The sequence below is a fragment of the Leuciscus leuciscus genome (genome assembly GCF_965113295.1).
Source record: "Leuciscus leuciscus genome assembly, chromosome: 20".
NCBI lineage: Eukaryota > Metazoa > Chordata > Actinopteri > Cypriniformes > Leuciscidae > Leuciscus > Leuciscus leuciscus.
The window spans coordinates 37804307-37825884 of record NC_138744.1 but is presented as its reverse complement, the minus strand read 5'-3'; the positions used below and the strand labels follow the sequence as shown (position 1 = coordinate 37825884).

At 36.2% G+C, this 21578-nt stretch overlaps 1 protein-coding gene across 2 annotated transcripts in view; it reads right to left on the bottom strand.

Annotated features, from left to right (window-relative positions):
• Positions 1-21578, bottom strand: part of csmd3a (CUB and Sushi multiple domains 3a) — a 350983-nt gene that overhangs the window by 244879 nt on the left and 84526 nt on the right. For both annotated transcript variants that reach the window (XM_082150056.1, XM_082150057.1), the window contains exons 9-14: positions 20064-20188; positions 18531-18652; positions 14394-14497; positions 6532-6644; positions 6267-6449; positions 695-1021 (exon numbers count right to left, since the gene is read on the bottom strand). In XM_082150056.1, the coding sequence (XP_082006182.1) occupies positions 695-1021; positions 6267-6449; positions 6532-6644; positions 14394-14497; positions 18531-18652; positions 20064-20188 (974 nt within the window). The remainder of the gene's footprint in view (positions 1-694; positions 1022-6266; positions 6450-6531; positions 6645-14393; positions 14498-18530; positions 18653-20063; positions 20189-21578) is intronic.

Genomic DNA, 21578 nt, shown 5'->3' with positions numbered 1-21578 from the left:
GCGTTTCCATAAACCGATGTTATGCGACTAAAACTTAATTTTTCCTCTCGCGATAAGTAAAATCATTCCAAAAACCATGGCAACGGACGTTAGGTTTATGTACTATATCCCAGCCGCCACACTAGCCATTATTATTAATGGAAGGAGATGTATGTGTGTTTTCCAATCATTAATGGTAAGGAACGACCCTTATTATACTTGTGAGCGGCATATATGAGGAGTTTCTGGGTGTTTCTCCCTCATTTCTGCTTCCAGGTCTTGATTGTGGCATTTATTTGAGGTTTAGAATCCATTATTCCTGTAAATTATTTTGTCTTTTATGAATTTAATAAAGAACTCTGTCTCGTATTCTGTCCAATCACACCGCATCATCTACGTCAGGTGACCTGTAAATGCGCAAACACTGTTTCCATTGCAGTTTTGCGAAATATTTCTTTTTCAAATTGCCTGAAAAACCTCCTCATGCCAGCGGGAAAACTTTTTTGCGATAAATGGGAGTTTTTGCAAAATGTACGTGTTTCCATTGGGCGTATTTTCAATTCGCAATTTCAATTTGCGCAATTTGAAGGGTAATGGAAACGCGGCTACTGTCATTCTGCTTCTCCAGTAAATGTATATCTTGATTTAAGAATTTTTTGAACTTTTTTTCTCTGCCTCTAAACCCCTCAGGTCCCTCAGTCCCTCAAGCACTCACTGCTGTAGGAGATGTTGAAGCCTCGGCCGGACATCGAGTGGTCGGCCTGGAACTCCAGCTGGATGATGTTGGAGTTGCTGGTGAGATGTGAAGGCACCTCGGCCCCGGAGAAGCGTCCCAGCACCAGCGCCTCCACCAGATCCCCGTCCCGCACCGTCAGCGAGTCGTACGGGGGCTCCAGGTCGAAGTCGTTGAAGGCCAGATGGATTCGGCTGCCCGGCTCAGTGATGATCAGCCACACACAGTTCAGGTTGTTCCCATATCCCTCGGGATAATCCGGAGACAGAACGGTTCCCATCGCAGCCGTGAAGTTGGACATACAGGGAACTAAGAGACGGAGGAGATGCTGATGGTTAAGAGCAGAACAGACTCATCTAAATTCATTGCATAATATTTGAGTTTGAGCGTGACAAAGTCCCTCCAGCGGGGCGTTCTTCTCTATATCAGAGTCAGTGTTTCTGAACTCCTGAAACGCCTCCACTGTAGTCTTGAGTTTCTTCCGGGAACAAACACGTCACAATATTCCTCATTTAAATCATTAATGCGCAGAATAAAGGGGCAGGGCCTGGTTGAGTTAGTTAGTAGTGTGTTAAACTGGTGGTTATGGTAAGGGACGGGACATTTCCCAAACACACTCGAAGCGCTCGACCAATCACAACACACTGCTCCAGCCGACCAATCAGAGCACAGTGTGCTTTCAGAAGGAGGGGCTTCATAGAGACAGGAACTAAACAGAGCGTTACTGACAGACTGGGAAGAGAGGAGCCGCAACAATGGAGAATATGAGGAAAATAATCAACATTCAAGCAGGAAAACCTGTTCTAGTAGAGCTAAAAATCATATTGAAATGGCATTGCTCTTTGGTACAACGGAGCTGTTTAGTTGTAAATCTGCAAGAGAATTGTCATCTTATCATCTTCCATGAGCGCAGCTGTTCTTTAGAGTCTGTCAGCCATGTTTAACGGCACAGAATTTGTTTTGTTTACACACACTGACATAAAGCACCAGTTTAATTAGTCCGACCTCTTGACATCATTTCATTTAGACATGCGTTTCACAGACTCTAAGCGATTCGGTGCTCATAATGAGCTGGCGAGGATGGAGAACTGTGGTCCTAAATTATTTCCTGAATGCACAAGGACTAATGTAAATGAAGAGAGCTAAACGTCTGTGCATTTCCATTCATCTCAGGAGAAGTTGGCAGGAAAATTACATAATGGCAACAGAAATCGGCGACGTCCATGTTATGATCACTTAAATGCACTTCACATAGTAATTATGACTTCCAAGCTCTTAAGATCTTTCTAGAAGGACTGACTTTCAAGTCTTGTCAGAATGATCATATATATATTTGTAAGAAAAGATTTTTTTTTTTTCAGCAAGGATCCCATTTCAAATGAATTCTGTATTTTGAATTTTCTATTCATCAAAGAATCCTGTATAATAAAATGTATGACAGTTTCTACAAAAATATGAAGCCGTTTTCAACATTGATAATAATCATAAACGTTTCTCGAGCAGCAGATTATCATATTAGAATGATTTCTGAAGGATCATGTGACACTGAAGACTGGAGTAATGATGCTGAAAATTCAGCTTTGATCACAGGAATAAATTACACTTTACTAGATATTCACATAGAAAACCGTTGTTTTACATTGTAATAATATTTCACAATTTTTACTGTATTTTTACTGTATTTTTGCTCAAATAAGTGCAGTCTTGGTGAGCAGAAGAGACTTAAAAAAATCTTCCTGACATTCATCATGGTATTACTTGATATTGACAAACATGGTATTCATCATAGTGTCCAAAACATGATATGTCCAAATGGTTTTGATTATAATTAAGTTTTAATTGTGGGTGTTAACCGCATAATTTAGTTTTATGGAAATCGTTAATGAAGAATAGTGATCACACTGTCCAGCAAATACTACTCACTACTCACACAGTTAATGAAGCAACAGGCTTGTGTGAAAAGGCAACATTTCCCATCATTCTCTGTGGCAGCATGCTAATGATGAAAGGCATAAAGCATCGATTATGCACTTAATGTGCATTCTTTGCTCTTCGTTTTGTTGCATTAGCACTTAAAAAGCTTCTAGTCTGAGAGAAAGAAAAATGAAATTGCTCAATTTAGTCCAACTAAAATAACACAGATCACATCATCATTACGACTTCTGAAGTTTATGGGTTTTATTTTAATGGTTTTAGTTTTAGTTAACCATAATACCTGCTAATATGGCTCGTTTTTCTGACATCTTTGATATACATCATTTTCATCAGCTCGAATGTGACTTCAGAAGACTTGAAAGTACTTTTATTGTACTTTTTGGGAGATTGACAGAATAAATCATGCCTTACATTCACTGCAATGACAAGAGACACTAGAAGAGTATCATTTGATGACAAACTTTGATGTTGGCTTGACAAAGTCAGGTCTGAAAGTTTAAAATAACTTTGAAAAAGTTTAATCAGAGAAAGTATAAAAAACTAGCATGTTTTAGCATGTTGCTAATATGATTTAACAAGTAGCTAACATGAAATAACACAGTGCTAGCATTAATTAGCACGTCGCTATTAAACTTTTGGCACCTTGTTGGTTTATTAACATGTTGCTAGAATGTTATATCACGTTGATTGCATGAATTAGGATGTTGTTATGATTTAACATGTTGCTCGAATGTTTTATCACATTGCAAACGTGATTTAGCACACGTTACTAGCATGAATTAACACTAGTATGTTTGAATACATTGCCAACATGGATTAAGATGTTAATAGCATCATTAGCATGTTGTTAACATGAACTAGCATGTGGCTAGCATGTTTCTTCACATTGTTAACCTGATTGCTAACATGTTTTAACACATTGCTAGCATGAATTAGCAGGTTTTAGCATATTTCCAACATGGATTATCATGTTAAATTGAATTAGCATGTTAGCAAGAATTAGTATGTTGCTAACATTACTTAGCATTTTGCTAGCATGATTTAGCTTAGTTAAGCATTGAATAAGCATGAATAAGCATTTTGTTAACATGTTTTAACACACTCTTAACATTATCACGTTGACTTAAATTAACATGTTTTAACATGTTGTTAGCATGTTTCTAGCATTAATTAGCATGTTTGAACACATTGCCAACATGGATTAGAATGTTGCTACAGTAGCATGTTTTAACATATTGCTAACATGTGCTAGCATGTTCTAAGCTAGTTGCTAAGTATTGTTAGTGATAGATACATAGTAGGTGAAGCGAGTTATCGTATTAAAGTTTTAAGCCCCTCAATGAAAGTCTAAGGCAATTTTCATAGTTTTGATCGTCCGTTTAAAGTAAATCATAAGTGCGATGAGTTTGAGGGTTGGAGCTTTAAAGCTCTAAGAGGAGATAATGTTTAAATTTAGTCTCAGAAGAAGCAGCTTAAATAGTCTTTGTCAAACCAACATAAAAATGTTCAGATGCTTTAGGAACGTGCATAATGATACAGACTCACATACAGATAGGGATGTTTGCAGACCACTGATTGTTATTCTGAATCATGAATTAGCATGTTGTTAACATGTTTCAACATTTTGTTAACATTAATTAGCATGTTTCTAGCATGTTTCAACATGTTTCAGCATGTTAGTAGCCTGACATAATTTATCACATTGATAGCCTAATTTAGCACTTTGCTAGCATGAATAAACACTTTTCTAACATGTTTTAACACATTGCTTGAATGAATTAACAGGTTTTAGCACATTGCTAACATGAATTAACAGGTTTTAGCACATAGCTGTTAACTTGAATTAGCATGTTGTTAACTCAGATGCTTTGTTAATAATCTAATATTGCATTCCAGAGAAGATTAAAAAAATACTGAGGCATGGAGGAACGTGCATAACGATATAGAGACTCACATATACAGATAGGGATGTTTGCAGACCACTGATTGTTATACTGATGTTAACATGAATTAGCATGTTGTTAACATGTATTAACATTTTGTTAGTATGAATAAGCATGTTTATAACATGAATTAGCATTGTGCTATAGATAATAATGATGTAGAGACTCACATATACAGATAGGGATATTTGTAGACTGATTGTTATTCTGATGTTATGTTTTAGCATTTTGTTAACATTAATTCTAACATGAATTAGCAATTTGCTAGCATGATTTAGCATTATGGTAGCATGTTTTAACATGTTGTTAACATGATTTATCACATTGCTATCATGAATTAGCATTGTGCTATAGATAATGATGATGTAGAGACTCATATATACAGATAGGGATGTTTGCAGACCACTGATTGTTATTCTGATGTTAACATGAATTAGCATGTTGTTAACATGTTTTATCATTTTTTTAGCATGAATTGGCAATTTGCTAGCATAATTTAACATTATGGTAGCATGTTTTAACATGTTGCTAGCATGCTTTGCAATGTTGTTAACATGATTTATCACATTGGTATCATGAATTAGCATTGTGCTATAGATAATAATGATATAGAGACTCACATATACAGATATGGATATTTGCAGACTGATTGTTATTCTGATGTTAACATGAATTAGCATGTTGTTAACACGTTTTAGCATTTTGTTAACATTAATTAGCATGTTTCTAACATGATTTAGCATTTTGCTAGCATTATTTAGCATGATGGTAGCATATTTTAACATGCTGCTAACATGTTTTTGCATGTTGTTAACATGATTTATCACATTGCTATCATGAATTAGCATTGTGCTATAGATAATAATGATATAGAGACTCACATATACAGATATGGATATTTGCAGACTGATTGTTATTCTGATGTTAACATGAATTAGCATGTTGTTAACATGTTTTAGATTTTGTTAACATTAATTAGCATGTTTCTAACATGATTTAGCATTTTGCTAGCATTATTTAGCATTATGGTAGCATATTTTAACATGCTGCTAACATGTTTTTGCATGTTGTTAACATGATTTATCACATTGCTATCATGAATTAGCATTGTGCTATAGATAATAATGATATAGAGACTCACATATACAGATATGGATATTTGCAGACTGATTGTTATTCTGATGTTAACATGAATTAGCATGTTGTTAACATGTTTTAACATTTTGTTAACATTAATTAGCATGTTTCTAACATGAATTAGCATTTTGCTAGCATTATTTAGCATTGTGGTAGCATGTTTTAACATGCTGCTAACATGTTTTTGCAATGTTGTTAACATGATTTATCACATTGCTATCATGAATTAGCATTGTGCTATAGATAATAATGATATAGAGACTCACATATACAGATAGGGATGTTTGATTGTTATAACTACCACTGATTGTTATTCTGATGTTAACATGAATTAGCATGTTGTTAACATGTTTTAGCATTTTGTTAACATTAATTAGCATGTTTCTAACATGAATTAGCATTTTGCTAGCATTATTTAACATTATGGTAGCATGTTTTAACATGTTGCTAACATGTTTTTGCATGTTGTTAACATTATTTATCACATTGCTATCATAAATTAGCATTCTTCTATAGATAATAATGATATAGAGACTCACATATACAGATAGGGATGTTTGCAGACCACTGATTGTTATTCTGACAGGAAATCATCCGTTCTCCGATGAGCTCGAACCCGAACTGGCACTCGAAGCGCAGAATGTCCCCGTTGGAGAAGCCGGCGCCCTCGCGGAGTCCGTACAGAGGGATCCCGGGATCCCCGCAACTTTCCTTGTCGATTTCTGTCGGGAGGCGAGAGAAGCCGCAGTGAAGCCTCTGATGCAGCGTGAGAATTATGAGTGATTTATGAGAGAACAGACTCACCTTTATAGTTGATCTTAAAGCCGATAGAGCCCACGCTTTCATCCGACTGCAGATGAAGCCACATCTGATGGGTCATGCTGACGATGAGGTCCGGGACGAAGCTGCCAGTTAACCTGCCAGTGCAGAATAACAGTCTTAGAGTCGGGAATCATAAAACGATGCAAGATTCGAGACAAGATTCCTCTTATCGATTCCTTTGTGAGCATTTCAATATGACTTTAAACCATTCAAGAGCGAGACGAATCAAAAACACGTGTATCAGTATATTGGATCCGTGCAGCTCTTAAAGTGACAGCAGCCTAATATTCCTGCCGTCTCTATAATAACACTAATCAAACAACAAAAGACAGAGAAAATACACTCGTTCTTGACTGAATAACTTTATAACTATATTTATAATGTATATTTTATTTATAAAGTGCAGTTATTTTACATTTGATTCCAGTTTCTGAACCTGAAAATCTTAAAACACTGTTTATTTCAGTCGTATCTTTGTTCAGTTGTATCTATTTGTTGCGATTGCTAATTTTGTACCTGTTCTTTTTTAATAACTGAGTGTTAACTTGACTTTAATAATGATTGAAGTTTATATTAGTTAGGCTAGTTGTCCTTCTATGGTGTTTTTAAACCACAGGCAAACGCTCCTTGTGTAAGTGTTCTTTAGCCTGTTGATTTTTGTTCATGATATTCAGATACAATTACATGTTTTGCCATAAGACTGTCAGGGTTCTTCAGCCTTGTCTGTGTTGTCGTGGTTTCATTTGTCTTGTGTCTGAGCACATGGCTCTGTCTTTGTTTGTGTTTGCCATGTGCTCCTCTTGTCCTGCCCCCTTGTTTCCCGTGACCACGCCCCCTTGTTTAGTCCAAGTCTAACCCTCCTTTCACTAATTGTGCTCACCTGATCCTCATGTGCTCTGGTCCCTTTATATTGTGCCTCTTTCCCTCATGTCTTTGCTGGTTCGTTTTGTGTGTTGTCTGCATTCAATGGGTCTCATTCATGAAACACGAGCAAAACGAATTTTTGTGTAAATCGTGTGTAAAGTGGTTCTGGCGTAAATTTTCGGATTCATTAAAATGTTCGTATTTTCCAAATGTTAGTTGGTACAAAAGAAATCTACACCTGCTCCCAGCCACGCGTAAACAGTGCGTTTAACATCCGAACCTTTTGCTCATTAATAAGGCTGCATTTTAATTCACCTTAATCGGGTACATATTTACACAGCATTTTGAAAAAATATTGTGACACTGTCACACATGACACATGTTTTAACCACTCTGTATATTATAAATATTTTATGTATATTAGAGTTTTAATAGGTTTACATGTTGTCTTAGTCATTTTAGTCCATTTTATTCCTCTTATCTGTTTTTTTGTGTGTATGTCTTTAAATGATTATGGTCTGCCTGTCATGTGAGCAATCACATGACAGGAAACAGGAAATAGCCAGCATAAAAGAAGCAGCATGGCAAACAAACAGGGTCTCTGTCAAGAGGACCAATGCTGGATTGAGGAGTTTATTGAAGGACTTACCATTCCAGCAAACCACATCACTTTCATTGGATTATCACTACAGTTGGATTGTATATACACCGGTGGACACTTACACATTGGGACTTACAGCACACAAGGACTCTTAAGGACTGTTTTAGGGTATGGAACCAATGGACTATGCTTTTAACAGCCTAAGGCTTCTTTGTTGTATTGTGTTGTTTTAAGTTCCTGGTAGAAATTGTAAATACACTTCATTTATTCACTTTATTTCTGTTGTTGTCTCATCTTTTAAAACACTTAACAAACTCACACAGTTTAATCTGACCCCATTTTTATCTCATGTAACTCTACCGATAAGGCTGATTGTTACATATGGTGGCCCGTACGGGGACGTTTAAAGATTTTTAACGCTGTGTTGAGAAGAGTGTTTTAAGATGATGACTAGTCAAGATAGTGCTGCTTCTTTTAATACATCAGCTGGTTTTAATGATGAACAGTTTTTACATCATTGTGAGTGTGTACAGCTTCGGGCTGAGGTGATTGCTCTTAAAAACATTGTTTTAAAATTGGAGAAGAATTTTAAAGACTCTGTTGAAAGTAATCTTAATCGTGAAGTGTATTTTAGAGAGGCTGTGGATTTAAAATTGTGTAAAATGGAGGAATCTATAAAGGATGCCGTGGGAACACTGGAGAGAGAGGTCATCGAGTGTTTCAAGAGGAGAGACAAGAAATGGGCGAAACAACTGGAGCAAAGGAAGGATCCAGAAGCCATTATCTTCTCTCCCACTGCGACGACCAGCCCGGTTTCTCCCACGTCAACCCCTGGCTTTCCTTCGGCCTACAATCCCACCACCTCAACCACTTCACGACCCCTCAACAGAGCAACTGATGGAGAATGCTGTGCCACAATACCAGCTGGGCCAGACTTCGACCCCATAATCTCCATCCTTCCCTTCTCCAGAGAGCAACTCGCCAGCGCACAGGGTGCTGATGACACTCTCCAGGGACTTACCATCTCTCCCACCACTCAACCAACCAACCGGGTCGAACTGCGGGAACACCAGGGCTTGATGTATCGGCGGATCCAGAAGGGGGACGACAACATGAAAATCCAGCTCGTCGTTCCCAAGCCCCTGATCCAGCAGACGATACAGCACTTCCATCTAAAGACCGAGGAGAAACATCATGGACGGCTAAAGAGCCTCCTGCAGATCTTGGAAGTTGCCTGGTGGCCCACGATCCGCAGCGACGTCTGGAGATTTGTCGCCGATTGCAAGTTGTGTGGTGTGGAGACCAAGGAGTGTGCAGTCATCAATCCTAACAAGAAACCACTTCACCATCAACATCACCGTTCATCATCACCGAAAGAGACCCTTAAGCCGGATAGAAGGAATTGCCGGGGTGAGAGGCATGCCAGGAAAGCTGGGTATTTCAGGACCCTGGGAGGAATGGCGTCACCGACCCAAGGACACCCAGGCTGGTATCGGATTCCACCTCTCTCTGGTGTTCCCATAGATTCCTCCGGCAGACTAGTGCCTATGTGGGAGGGCCTAGTTTTATCTAATTTATTACAAAGACATTTTAGGACACACATTCAAGAGGATACCCACTACATGGACAATGGCTGACAGTACCTTCAAGGGACTAGTACCTTCCCCGGGGAGCCGTAGGCTGGGGGGGGGGACTATGTGACACTGTCACACATGACACATGTTTTAACCACTCTGTATATTATAAATATTTTATGTATATTAGAGTTTTAATAGGTTTACATGTTGTCTTAGTCATTTTAGTCCATTTTATTCCTCTTATCTGTTTTTTTGTGTGTATGTCTTTAAATGATTATGGTCTGCCTGTCATGTGAGCAATCACATGACAGGAAACAGGAAATAGCCAGCATAAAAGAAGCAGCATGGCAAACAAACAGGGTCTCTGTCAAGAGGACCAATGCTGGATTGAGGAGTTTATTGAAGGACTTACCATTCCAGCAAACCACATCACTTTCATTGGATTATCACTACAGTTGGATTGTATATACACCGGTGGACACTTACACATTGGGACTTACAGCACACAAGGACTCTTAAGGACTGTTTTAGGGTATGGAACCAATGGACTATGCTTTTAACAGCCTAAGGCTTCTTTGTTGTATTGTGTTGTTTTAAGTTCCTGGTAGAAATTGTAAATACACTTCATTTATTCACTTTATTTCTGTTGTTGTCTCATCTTTTAAAACACTTAACAAACTCACACAGTTTAATCTGACCCCATTTTTATCTCATGTAACTCTACCGATAAGGCTGATTGTTACAATATGATATTTATTTTTACTTTTATTATGGGAGCCAGTAATAGCATCTGCAAACGGAACACAAGTCCACAAGTCACAAGTGTTGCAGTCAAGCTTCATGTCGAACCATTTTCTTTTCACTTCTGGGACTGTTCAATTAACAGATGAAACTCCATTAACTGCATCTGCATCTGATGCTGCCAAGCTTCCTTTTCTTTAGGACCTGATACGCCACTATGTACACTTGAAAATAAAATGTGGCGTTTGGAATGAACTTCTGATAATAAAACTTCAATTTCTGCATCTGAGAAATTTCTCTTTTTCATTCGCTTTTGTTGAAATCCTTCGTTTGGTGTCATAATATGATTGTCAGTCGGATTTAATGGGCGGGATTTATGGTAATTGAGAATGAGCGTGCACGCGCGTCCCATTTACGACTGATTGGAATTCATTAACACACACACACACACATTTCACTATCACATCTGACGTTTACAAAGTATTTGTGAATCAGGAGAAGAGTTTTCGGGAAGGTCTCTTTACGCGCAAATCACTCACATATTTTCTCGTATATTTACGAATGTTTCATGAATGAGACCCAGTGTGTGTATGCAGTTACTACAGAAATTGACCATTGCTAGTGTAGATTTAGTTTTCCTTGTTTGATTATTTCTGTTTTATTAATTTCTAGTTTCTTTGTCCCTGTGTTTTTAGTCTATTTCTAGTCTTTATCTTCTTGTTCTCTCAAGCCTTGTTTTTACTTCTCTTTATTTAAGTTATTTATTTATTTTTCTCTAGTTCTCTGCAAGGTTGCAGTCTTGTTTAATTTCTTTTTGTTTGTAAGTACCAGTTACTTATTTTGAGAAATTCTTTTTTATTTACCTTACTTTTCTCCTTTGCTACCTCCAGTTATTAATTAGTCTATTTTGTTTTCCTAGTCATAGTTGTCGTTTTTTTTGTGTGTGTATCACAGTTATCTCTTGTGTGTTCGTCTTGTGTTGGTTCCTGCCCTGCATCCTGCTCTTCCTTGGTCATCGAGACTTCTGTCCTGGCAAGCCACTCTAGTGCTGTTTCATCCCACCTATGCAGTCAAGTTTCCACTGTTCCCAAAGAACCTGGGTTTGTCTCATCCCTGACCAGCCTGTTCTCCAGTTGTGTGCCCTGCTCTATCGTTTGGACTGTTCCACCTGTGTTTTGTCTTTGTCAATAAATATCACTCCCCGTTCATTCTCTGAATCCTGACAAATACTAAATGTGAATGATATCTACATTTGTATTTTTACCTTATTGGAATAAACTGTAACACTACTGTGATGCTGTCAGAAGGCAATACTGACACTGAATGATTACTGTATTCATACACAATGTTATTTATTTGGTAGTCTAAAGTGCACTACAGTTCAAACGTTTGCAGTCGGTATTATTTTTTTATACTTCAGGAAAAAAATCAATCACTTTTTATGATTGAGTTTGTGCTTCAAATTAATGAAATTAATGTCCAACATCTTAAGAGTCTGTAATTGTTTGTAGCACCAGCAAAAAAAAAAAAAAAAAAAAAAAAAAAAAAAAAAGATATGTAAATCATTAGTGACAAACACTTTTAATAATAAAACAATGTTTTCAATTAATAATGTTACATACTACTTTAATTAAATGTTTCTTAAAATAATAACAGTAATCATTCTGAGTTAAACAAATAATAATAAAAACAAACCATTGCAATATGCACATTATTCAAAAGTTAAGATTTTTTAAATGTTTTTGAAAAAAAGTCACCAAAGCTGCATTTATTTGTTCAAAAATACAATAGTGAAATTTTATTACAATGTAAAACAGCTGTTTTCTATGTGTAATTCTATAGTACTTTTATAAATAAAGCCAAAGTCCCACTCGGCGGCCATCTTTGAAACGCTCCTGTCGCTTTAAATGGGAAAGGAGGTTATTCCTCCATATTGCACATTGCACTTTCTCCCATTCATAGTAATATGAGTGCACTTTGTGTATATCACTTTGTATATCTAAAGTCTTTGATAAGGCATAATCATAAAAGTAAGCAAACCCATTTGACCGGCATAAACCCTGAGAAAGGCCTTAATTGAGCCTTACAGTGTGTGTTAGTGCTCCGGCACAGGCTTTTGTCCTTGAGGAACGCTCAATGGATCCCAGCTGGCGAAGCGCCAGGCAAATGCGCCAGAAAGCAGCGCAGACTGTCACCAAAGACACCCGGAGACATGCGCACGACTGGGAGAAGAGCTGGACGGAAAACTGGCTTGTGAGGAGGAAAATATAGCCGGAGGATTTGAGCCTGTGTGCTTTTTACGGTTTTGTGGCTTTCAAGCTGTTGAAACGGATAAATTCTGCAAAGCTGAACCAAATGCAAGATAAAAAAACTTGTAGAGTCTATTAAAGTTGGACGTTTTAAAGGGGGATCAGGGTTTATTATTCAAAAATGAAATCATTCAAATAGTATGCAGACATGTCCGGACACGTGTGGCATGTCACGACGAGTCTAACTCAGCATTTCATTTCCCTCGTCTGTCTGAAATAAAATACATTTATTCACAAATATCATGTGTGGGGTGTCTGATATGGGGTGTCTGTATTTTAATAACGCTTATGCATTCTAAATGGTCACGCAAAACTACTTTATGACTTGTTGGTGCAAGAAAACCAAGTGGGAAATAGAGAAAAGTGACAAAAATGTAATATTCTTGCTGCAAGTCAACGGTCAACGCTAATTACTCAACACTAGAAAAATCATGTTGACTTGTTTTCCAGTTAAAACATCCACAAATCCTTAAAGGAAGATAACTTTACTTGAAAAACAAGATTGCATAAGATATTAAGGCCTTGAATTAAGTTTATGTTTCTTACTCCATTGGCAAATAATTCTTGTTTTCAAGCATGGATTTAATGAAACTTGCTAATAGGGAATACACACACACACACACACACACACACACACACACACACACACACACACACACACACACACACACACACACACACACACACACACACACACACACACACACACACATACACACACATACACACACACACACACACACACACACACACACACACACTGTATATACACATACTGTATGTATGTACACATATACACATGTATACACACACACACACTGTATATATACACACACACATATATACACACACACACATATATACACACACACACACACACACACACACTGTATATACACATACTGTATGTATGTACACATATACACATGTATACACACACACACACTGTATATATACACACACACATATACACACACACACACACACACACACACACACACACACACACACACACTGTATATACACATACTGTATGTATGTACACATATACACATGTATACACACACACACACTGTATATACACACACACACATATATATATACACACACACACACATATACTGTATGTATATACACACACACACACACACACACACACACACACACACACACACACACACACACACACACACACACACACATAAATATATACACATATTAACTTCAAGGCCTTAATTTCGTTTATCTTAATAGTCTTCACATATTTTAAACGTCGTGTTTCTCCAGTAAATACATCTTGATTTAAGGATGTTTGGATGTTTTAACTGAAAAACAAGATAAAAAAGCTAATTTAGATAATGATGTTTTTGCCAAGCGATCCACTGCAAAATGTGAATTTCTTCCTAGGTATTTCTGTCTCGTTTTCCATTACAAACATCTAAACATTCTTAAATCAAGATGCATTTACTGGAGAAGCAACAATTCACAAGATATAAAGTCTTATTTACTGAAAAATGCATAAAAATGAAAAACAAACATGTTTCCGCTTTGAATCAGCTTTAATTCTTTGAATCAACTTTGAATTAACAGATATTTGTTCACAAACTCGCTTGATTTTGATGCATTTTTCAGTGAACAAAGACTTCAGTGATTCTCCAGTAAATGCATCATGATTTAAGAATGTTTAGCAGGAGTTTGCAGTGCACAAACACTCATCATAACACACAGCTGAAGTACAGCACTGGATCTTACACTTGGATGATTGTTTTGGAGTCGCCGACCTCTCCACCGTCTCCGACCGTCAGCGTGTCGTATCCCAGCTCCAAGTCGAACTCTTCGAAGTTGATTTGAATAACCTGTGATGGGAAGAAAACCACTCAATTAGTAGTAGAACTCTTGATTTATTAAAGCAGAACATAAAGACAAATGAACAGGTAGACGACACCATCAATGCAAAACACATCAAACAGAAAGTAGGATGTTCTGTACGTGTAATTATCTGAAGTGTGTGTGTAAAATTGTGTTGAGTATGTGTATATCTCTATTATAAGTTTCCTAATATATATGTAGAACAATGCTCATTATACATTTATAAATATTAAGTATTTACAGTAATTAAACAATATAAATATATGTAAAGGAAGAAAAGGAAATTATGAGATGATGAGGTTGTTGAGAGAGGATGAAAACAGAAGAAAGAAAAAAAAATATATACATTTATATGTACATAAAAACAAAAACAAAAATATATATATGCACATATATAACTAAAACTGGTAAAAAAAAACACTAGTAGAACTCTTTGTTCTGGAACCAGTGACCGGTGGGATTTCTCCATACGCTTTCTGCTACACACAATGAGAATGCGTTCCTTTAATTAAGGAGATTTAATTTAATTAAGCTTCTCAACACTAGAAACATCATTAAATATAAACGAGACACACTGTTCTCATGATATTCTTGAGCTCGGCACTTCAGCATATGTCGCCTGTATATTTTTGCATCCGCTCTTGCGCTATAACTGAAATATTCAGCGGGGAAAATGCATCAATTTTCCACCAAATCATCCGCACATCCCGTGAACGCTGAGGGTAAAACAAATTTCCGAGAGTGCTTTCAATCAGCGGCTCAAACTCGCGAGTAAACAGTGGAGCGACGTGCTCCGCTTGCTCTGTGTTATCAGACGCTCACTTGTACATTAACATCGCCGGTTTGCATAATCACCCCCCGGTGTGTGTGTGTGTGTGTGTGTGTGTGTGTGTGTGTGTGTGTGTGTGTGTGTGTGTGTGGAGCTGCTCACATTCAGTCAGACGCCATCAGGACTGTCCTTCTGCCACGCTTACCACACATATGAGGGATTCTTCACTTCTGGGCTTTATTAACGCTAACTGGTTTCAACTTGTGAAATGAAGGTCACATTAATAACTGGGAAACTTTTCATCACTGTTGCATGGGAAAAGTTACTTTAATACGTTATAATGTTGCAATACTCCCTATAAAAGTAACTAATTGCTACTACTCTTTATGGAAAGTAATGCGTTACTTTACTAGTTACTTGGAAAACAAATATTCTAAACAAATATTTACATCAACAAATCATTATAATATGCACAATATTCAAAAGTTGATAAGATTTAAAAAATCTTAGAAGTCTCTTCTGCTCACCAAGACTGCATTTATTTGATCAAAAATACAGTAAAAATTGTGAAATATTATTATAGAGTAAATCATCAGTTTTCTATGTGAATATCTAGTAAAGTGTAATTTATTCCTGTGATCAAAGCTGAATTTTCAGCATCATCCAGTCTTCAGTGTCACATGATCCTTCACAAATCATTCTAATATGATGATTTGATGCTCAAGAAACATTTATGATTATTATCAATGTTGAAAACTGCTAAATATTTTTGTGGAAACTGTGATACATTTTATTTTACAGGATTATTTGATGAACAGAAAGTTCAACAGAGCAACATTTATTGGAAATGGAAATCTTTCCGGAGCTTGTAAAAGTTTATTTTCTCTGACTTTTGATCAATTTAATGTATCATTGCAAAATAAAAGTATTAATTTATAAAAAAATAAATAAAAATAAATTACTAATAAAATCTTCCTTACCCCAAACGTCTGAATGGTAATTGTGTGAAAATGATTCATATAATATCTATCTATATATATAGGATTGAAATGAAGCTGTGCAGAACAAAGCCTCTGGTTCAACACTGATATTATTAGTGTTATACTAATAAAAACGATCAGGCTAGCATAAGAAAGTCCAGCTTTGCCCCTTTAAGTTCATATATTAACTTCATTTAATGTGTTAACACAATAATAATGCCAATGAGCTGCCCATGGGTCTCTAATAATGGGTCTGCGGAAAGCGCAATAAAATTTGAACTTTGCAATTCCATCGGGCGAAGATAAATGAGGTAATAATGTTATGTGTGTAAGGGCTCATTTGCATTTCTCAGCAGAGGAAAGCTCAGATTTAGCAGCGATTGAAGACACCAATCAGATATTTGCTAGTTGCTAATGGCCTGGCATGAAATGGGTGTAAAAAAAAGAAAAAAAAGAAAAGTAAAACATCTAAAATGTAGGCTACACCACAGGTGTACGTTTTAGATGTTTTAATTTTCTTTCTTTTTTACACCCATTTCATGCCAGCATTATGCCAGCATGCCACCCATTTCATTAGCAACTAGCAAATATCTGAAGAGCTCACGGAAAGAAAATCTGTTGTTTTGCAAAACCTACTGTAAATTGCATAGCTATTATAAATATGCTATTTAAGAATCTTCTCAGTGTTTTTGGACCAGAATGTTGACGCTGTGATTGACGAGGTTTAATAAGTCCGGCAGAACATGAGTCAGGAAAACAGTCGTAATGTGAGATATTGATGCGTCACGGGAACCTCTCGCTTCTCCAACTATCATACGCAAATAAAGACATTATAATGATGGACATCCGTTTATAAAACTGACATTGGTTTTAAATAGAAGGAAAGATTGTATATGGGATCATAAAGGGTCCGTCAGGAGAGAGAAGCTTCCCATGGGATCATTCAATGGATTTAGTGGAGTTTTACATTTTATACAATTTTATGAATGAAGCAGCTCGTAAACATATACAATACTGACATGTTCATCAAAAATATGTTATATAAACATTATATGTGTACATTTTTGTTAAAATAATATATATGTACATTTAAATTAATAATTTAAGAGAGAGAGAGAGAGAGAGAGAGAGAGAGAGAGTGTGTGTGTGTGTGTGTGTGTGTGTGTGTGTGTGAGTTTGTATGTGTGCATGTATATGTATGTGTGTGTGTGTGTGTGTGTGTGTGTGTGTGTGTGTGTGTGTGTGTGTGTGTGTGTGTGTGTGTGTGTGTGTGTGTGTGTGTGTGCATGCGTGCGAGTTTGTATGTGTGCGTGTATATGTATGTATGTATGTGTGTGTGTGTGTGTGTGTGTGTGTGTGTGTGTGTGTGTGTGTGTGTGTGTGTGTGTGTGTGTGTGTGTGTGTGAGTTTGTAGGTGTGCGTGTATATGTATGTATGTATGTATGTGTGTGTGTGTGTGTGTGTGTGTGTGTGTGTGTGTGTGTGCATGCGTGCGAGTTTGTATGTGTGCGTGTATATGTATGTATGTATGTGTGTGTGTGTGTGTGTGTGTGTGTGTGTGTGTGTGTGTGTGTGTGTGTGTGTGTGTGTGTGTGCATGCGTGCGAGTTTGTATGTGTGCGTGTATATGTATGTATGTATGTGTGTGTGTGTGTGTGTGTGTGTGTGTGTGTGTGTGTGTGTGTGTGTGTGTGTGTGTGTGTGTGTGTGTGTGTGTGTGTGTGTGTGTGTGTGTGTGTGTGAGTTTGTAGGTGTGCGTGTATATGTATGTATGTATGTGTGTGTGTGTGTGTGTGTGTGTGTGTGTGTGTGTGTGTGTGTGTGTGTGTGTGTGTGTGTGTGTGTGTGTGTGTGTGTGTGTGTGTGTGTGTGTGTGTGTGCATGCGTGCGAGTTTGTATGTGTGCGTGTATATGTATGTATGTATGTGTGTGTGTGTGTGTGTGTGTGTGTGTGTGTGTGTGTGTGTGTGAGTTTGTAGGTGTGCGTGTATATGTATGTATGTATGTATGTATGTGTGTGTGTGTGTGTGTGTGTGTGTGTGTGTGTGTGTGTGTGTGTGTGTGTGTGTGTGTGTGTGTGTGTGTGTGTGTGCATGCGTGCGTGTGAGTTTGTATGTGTGCGTGTATATGTCTGTGTGTGTGTGTGTGTGTGTGTGTGTGTGTGTGTGTGTGTGTGTGTGTGTGTGTGTGTGTGTGTGTGTGTGTGTGTGTGTGTGTGTGTGTGTGTGTGTGTGTGTGTGTGTGTGTGTGTGTGTCCAGGTTATTGTTCTACCTTATTGGGGTTGCTGGCGCTGATGATCCACACACACTGTGAGTTACTCTCGTACTGGATGGGGAAGTTCGGTGATGTAAACGTTCCTGAAGGACCGAAGAGGTTCATCCCGCATGTTTTCACTGCAAAACAAAACACACAATTACACACAAATACTCATTTATAAAACAAAAATTGTGGACAGAAGTTCTGCATAAATAAACTTTCAATTAATTTTTCAGAATTTTTTTTCCACACATATTTACTATAGACAGCACTAATAAGAAAGATTAGTGAATACATTATTGCAAATAATATAAATTATTGCAAATAATCAGACAGGAATAAGCTTATTTTTTTTGCACTAAAATCTCTGTTTACTTCACTGGTTTGCACTTCACTTGCCATGTGTCTTGCGCTGCTTCTTCTTCTTTTAGTTATTTATTAGATAGTTGTATTTTAGATTTTATTTAGATTTTTAATCTTTAGTGTTAATGTTATTTGTATGCACCATGGGTCTGAGAGTAATGTAATTTCAATTCTCTATATGTATGTACTGTACATGTGGAAGAACTGACAATAAAGCATACTTGATAAGCAAACTATTTATTTTGAAAAGGGGAAAAAAATAAATATTTGTGCAAATATGTGGCAAACACTGCAAAAACCAGACGTCACATGGGGCAAAAATGCTTTATTCTAAGAGGAACGCTATGAACAAATACTAGTTTTATATCATTTGAAACATTAATTTGTGTTATTTTCCCTAATATCGCCGTACAGACACACAAATACGAACATATCCAGATTCACGTATTTCAGCGGCCTCACACAACAGAAGGATTTCATTGACAATAATCAATACTAAAATTCATTAGTAACTTTCAAGCTCCAGCGATATTGAATATTGATATTGAATATTGATGTTGAATATTGATATTGAATACTGATATTGAATATTGATATTGAATACTGATATTGAATACTGATATTGAATACTGATATTGAATATTGATATTGAATATTGATGTTGAATAATGATATTGAATACTGATATTGAATATTGATATTGAATACTGATATTGAATATTGATATTGAATACTGATATTGAATATTGATATTGAATATTGAATACTGATATTGAATACTGATATTGAATACTGATATTGAATACTGATATTGAATATTGATATTGAATACTGATATTGAATACTGATATTGAATATTGATATTGAATACTGATATTGAATATTGATATTGAATATTGATATTGAATACTGATATTGAATATTGATATTGAATATTGATATTGAATACTGATATTGAATCAGTGAGCTGGTGAATCAGAATCAGTCTGATTCACAAATGAATCATTCAGTGATATCTGTGAAGCAATTCAGCAAGTTCGTTCGAAATAATCATTTCGTTCACAAAGTTAAACATCTCTGAGGGTGAAGGCGATTTCTTCCGATGGAATTAACGGGAAACAATGTGTTTTTAAGGAATGTAAAAACATAAGATATTATGCTTAGTAAGTAAGTAAGAACTGTAACCTTTGCAGACGGGTCTATGGTCGCTCCAGGCCGCGAACACCTCCGCCACTCTCTGACACGTGATGATCTTGGATCCCTGAAGCACGTGATCCTCATCACAGATGAACTGAACCATCGCACCGATGCTGAACACACACACACACACACACACACACACACACACACGAGTCAGAGAATCAATGAAGGAACTGAAAACCACAGATTGATCAGGCCTCGTGTCAGGAAGGAATAATCAGGGATTCACTGCGACTCAAATAACTCTGCACACACACACACACACACACACACACGCACACACACACACACACACACACACACACACACGCACACACACACACACACACACACACACACACACACACACACACACACACACACACACACACACGCACACACACACACGCACACACACACACACACACACATCCTTCATGCTGGGAAATGTCCCCATAATTTTTTTTTAGCGTGCCTAATTTTGTCCCGACTTTATGATTTAATAGCTTTAATTAATTCCTCTTTGATTTTTTTATGAGTGGTCGTTTCATCTGAATGTGACAGAGGTAAAGTAGTTCTTTACAAAGAGGCGACTAATCATACAGTGAAATGAAAAAATAAAGAGAATATCAATATTCATATTTAAGCATATACAATAAAAAAATTTTATATTAAATGTGTATATTTTTGCTAAATTAATAGTTACAAGAAAATTAGAGAGAAAATATGACATTAAATATGTTTGCAAAAATATTCATATTAAATTCATATAAATTGTTATTAAATTAATAATTATCAAAAAATATTAATATTATATTAGATATGTTACATATAATGTTACATATTCATATTTTTTAAATTTAGCTAAATTACTAAATTGACATTTAAATTAATACTTTGACTATTTAGATCTATAAAAAAATTGTAAATGTTTTTGCTAAATTAACATTTAATTAATATTTAAATTGAAATTTTGCTAAATTAATATTAAGCAAAAATATTAATATTTAAGCAAATAAAATTACGAATTCGTACGAATTAGTCATGAGATAGCGTTGAATAAAAAACATATTATAAATATAACATCAAATGTATTTTAATTTTGCTAAATTACTAAATTAATATTTAATAAATTAATATTTTGCAAAAACTATTGATATTTAAAAAAGAAAAGAAAGAAAATATAACATTACATTTAAAATTTTAGTTGCATTTCATTTAAATTTATATATTTTTGGAAAATTAATATTAAACATAAATATTAATATTTAAGCAAATAAAATTGAATATATTACATTATGTACATAAAATAAATTGCATCACAAATTCTCGCGATCATACTGTAGATTGCTGCTTCAAATTATTACCTAATGAGAACATATCTCTGTCAGATCATATAACCTCAGTGATAATTGTTGTTTGAATAATGATTAAGTGTTTGTGTTTACTTTCAGTTTTGGCTTGTAAATGAGCAAATAATATCGCATAGCCTTCCTGTGACAGGCTATCAAGCATTTCACT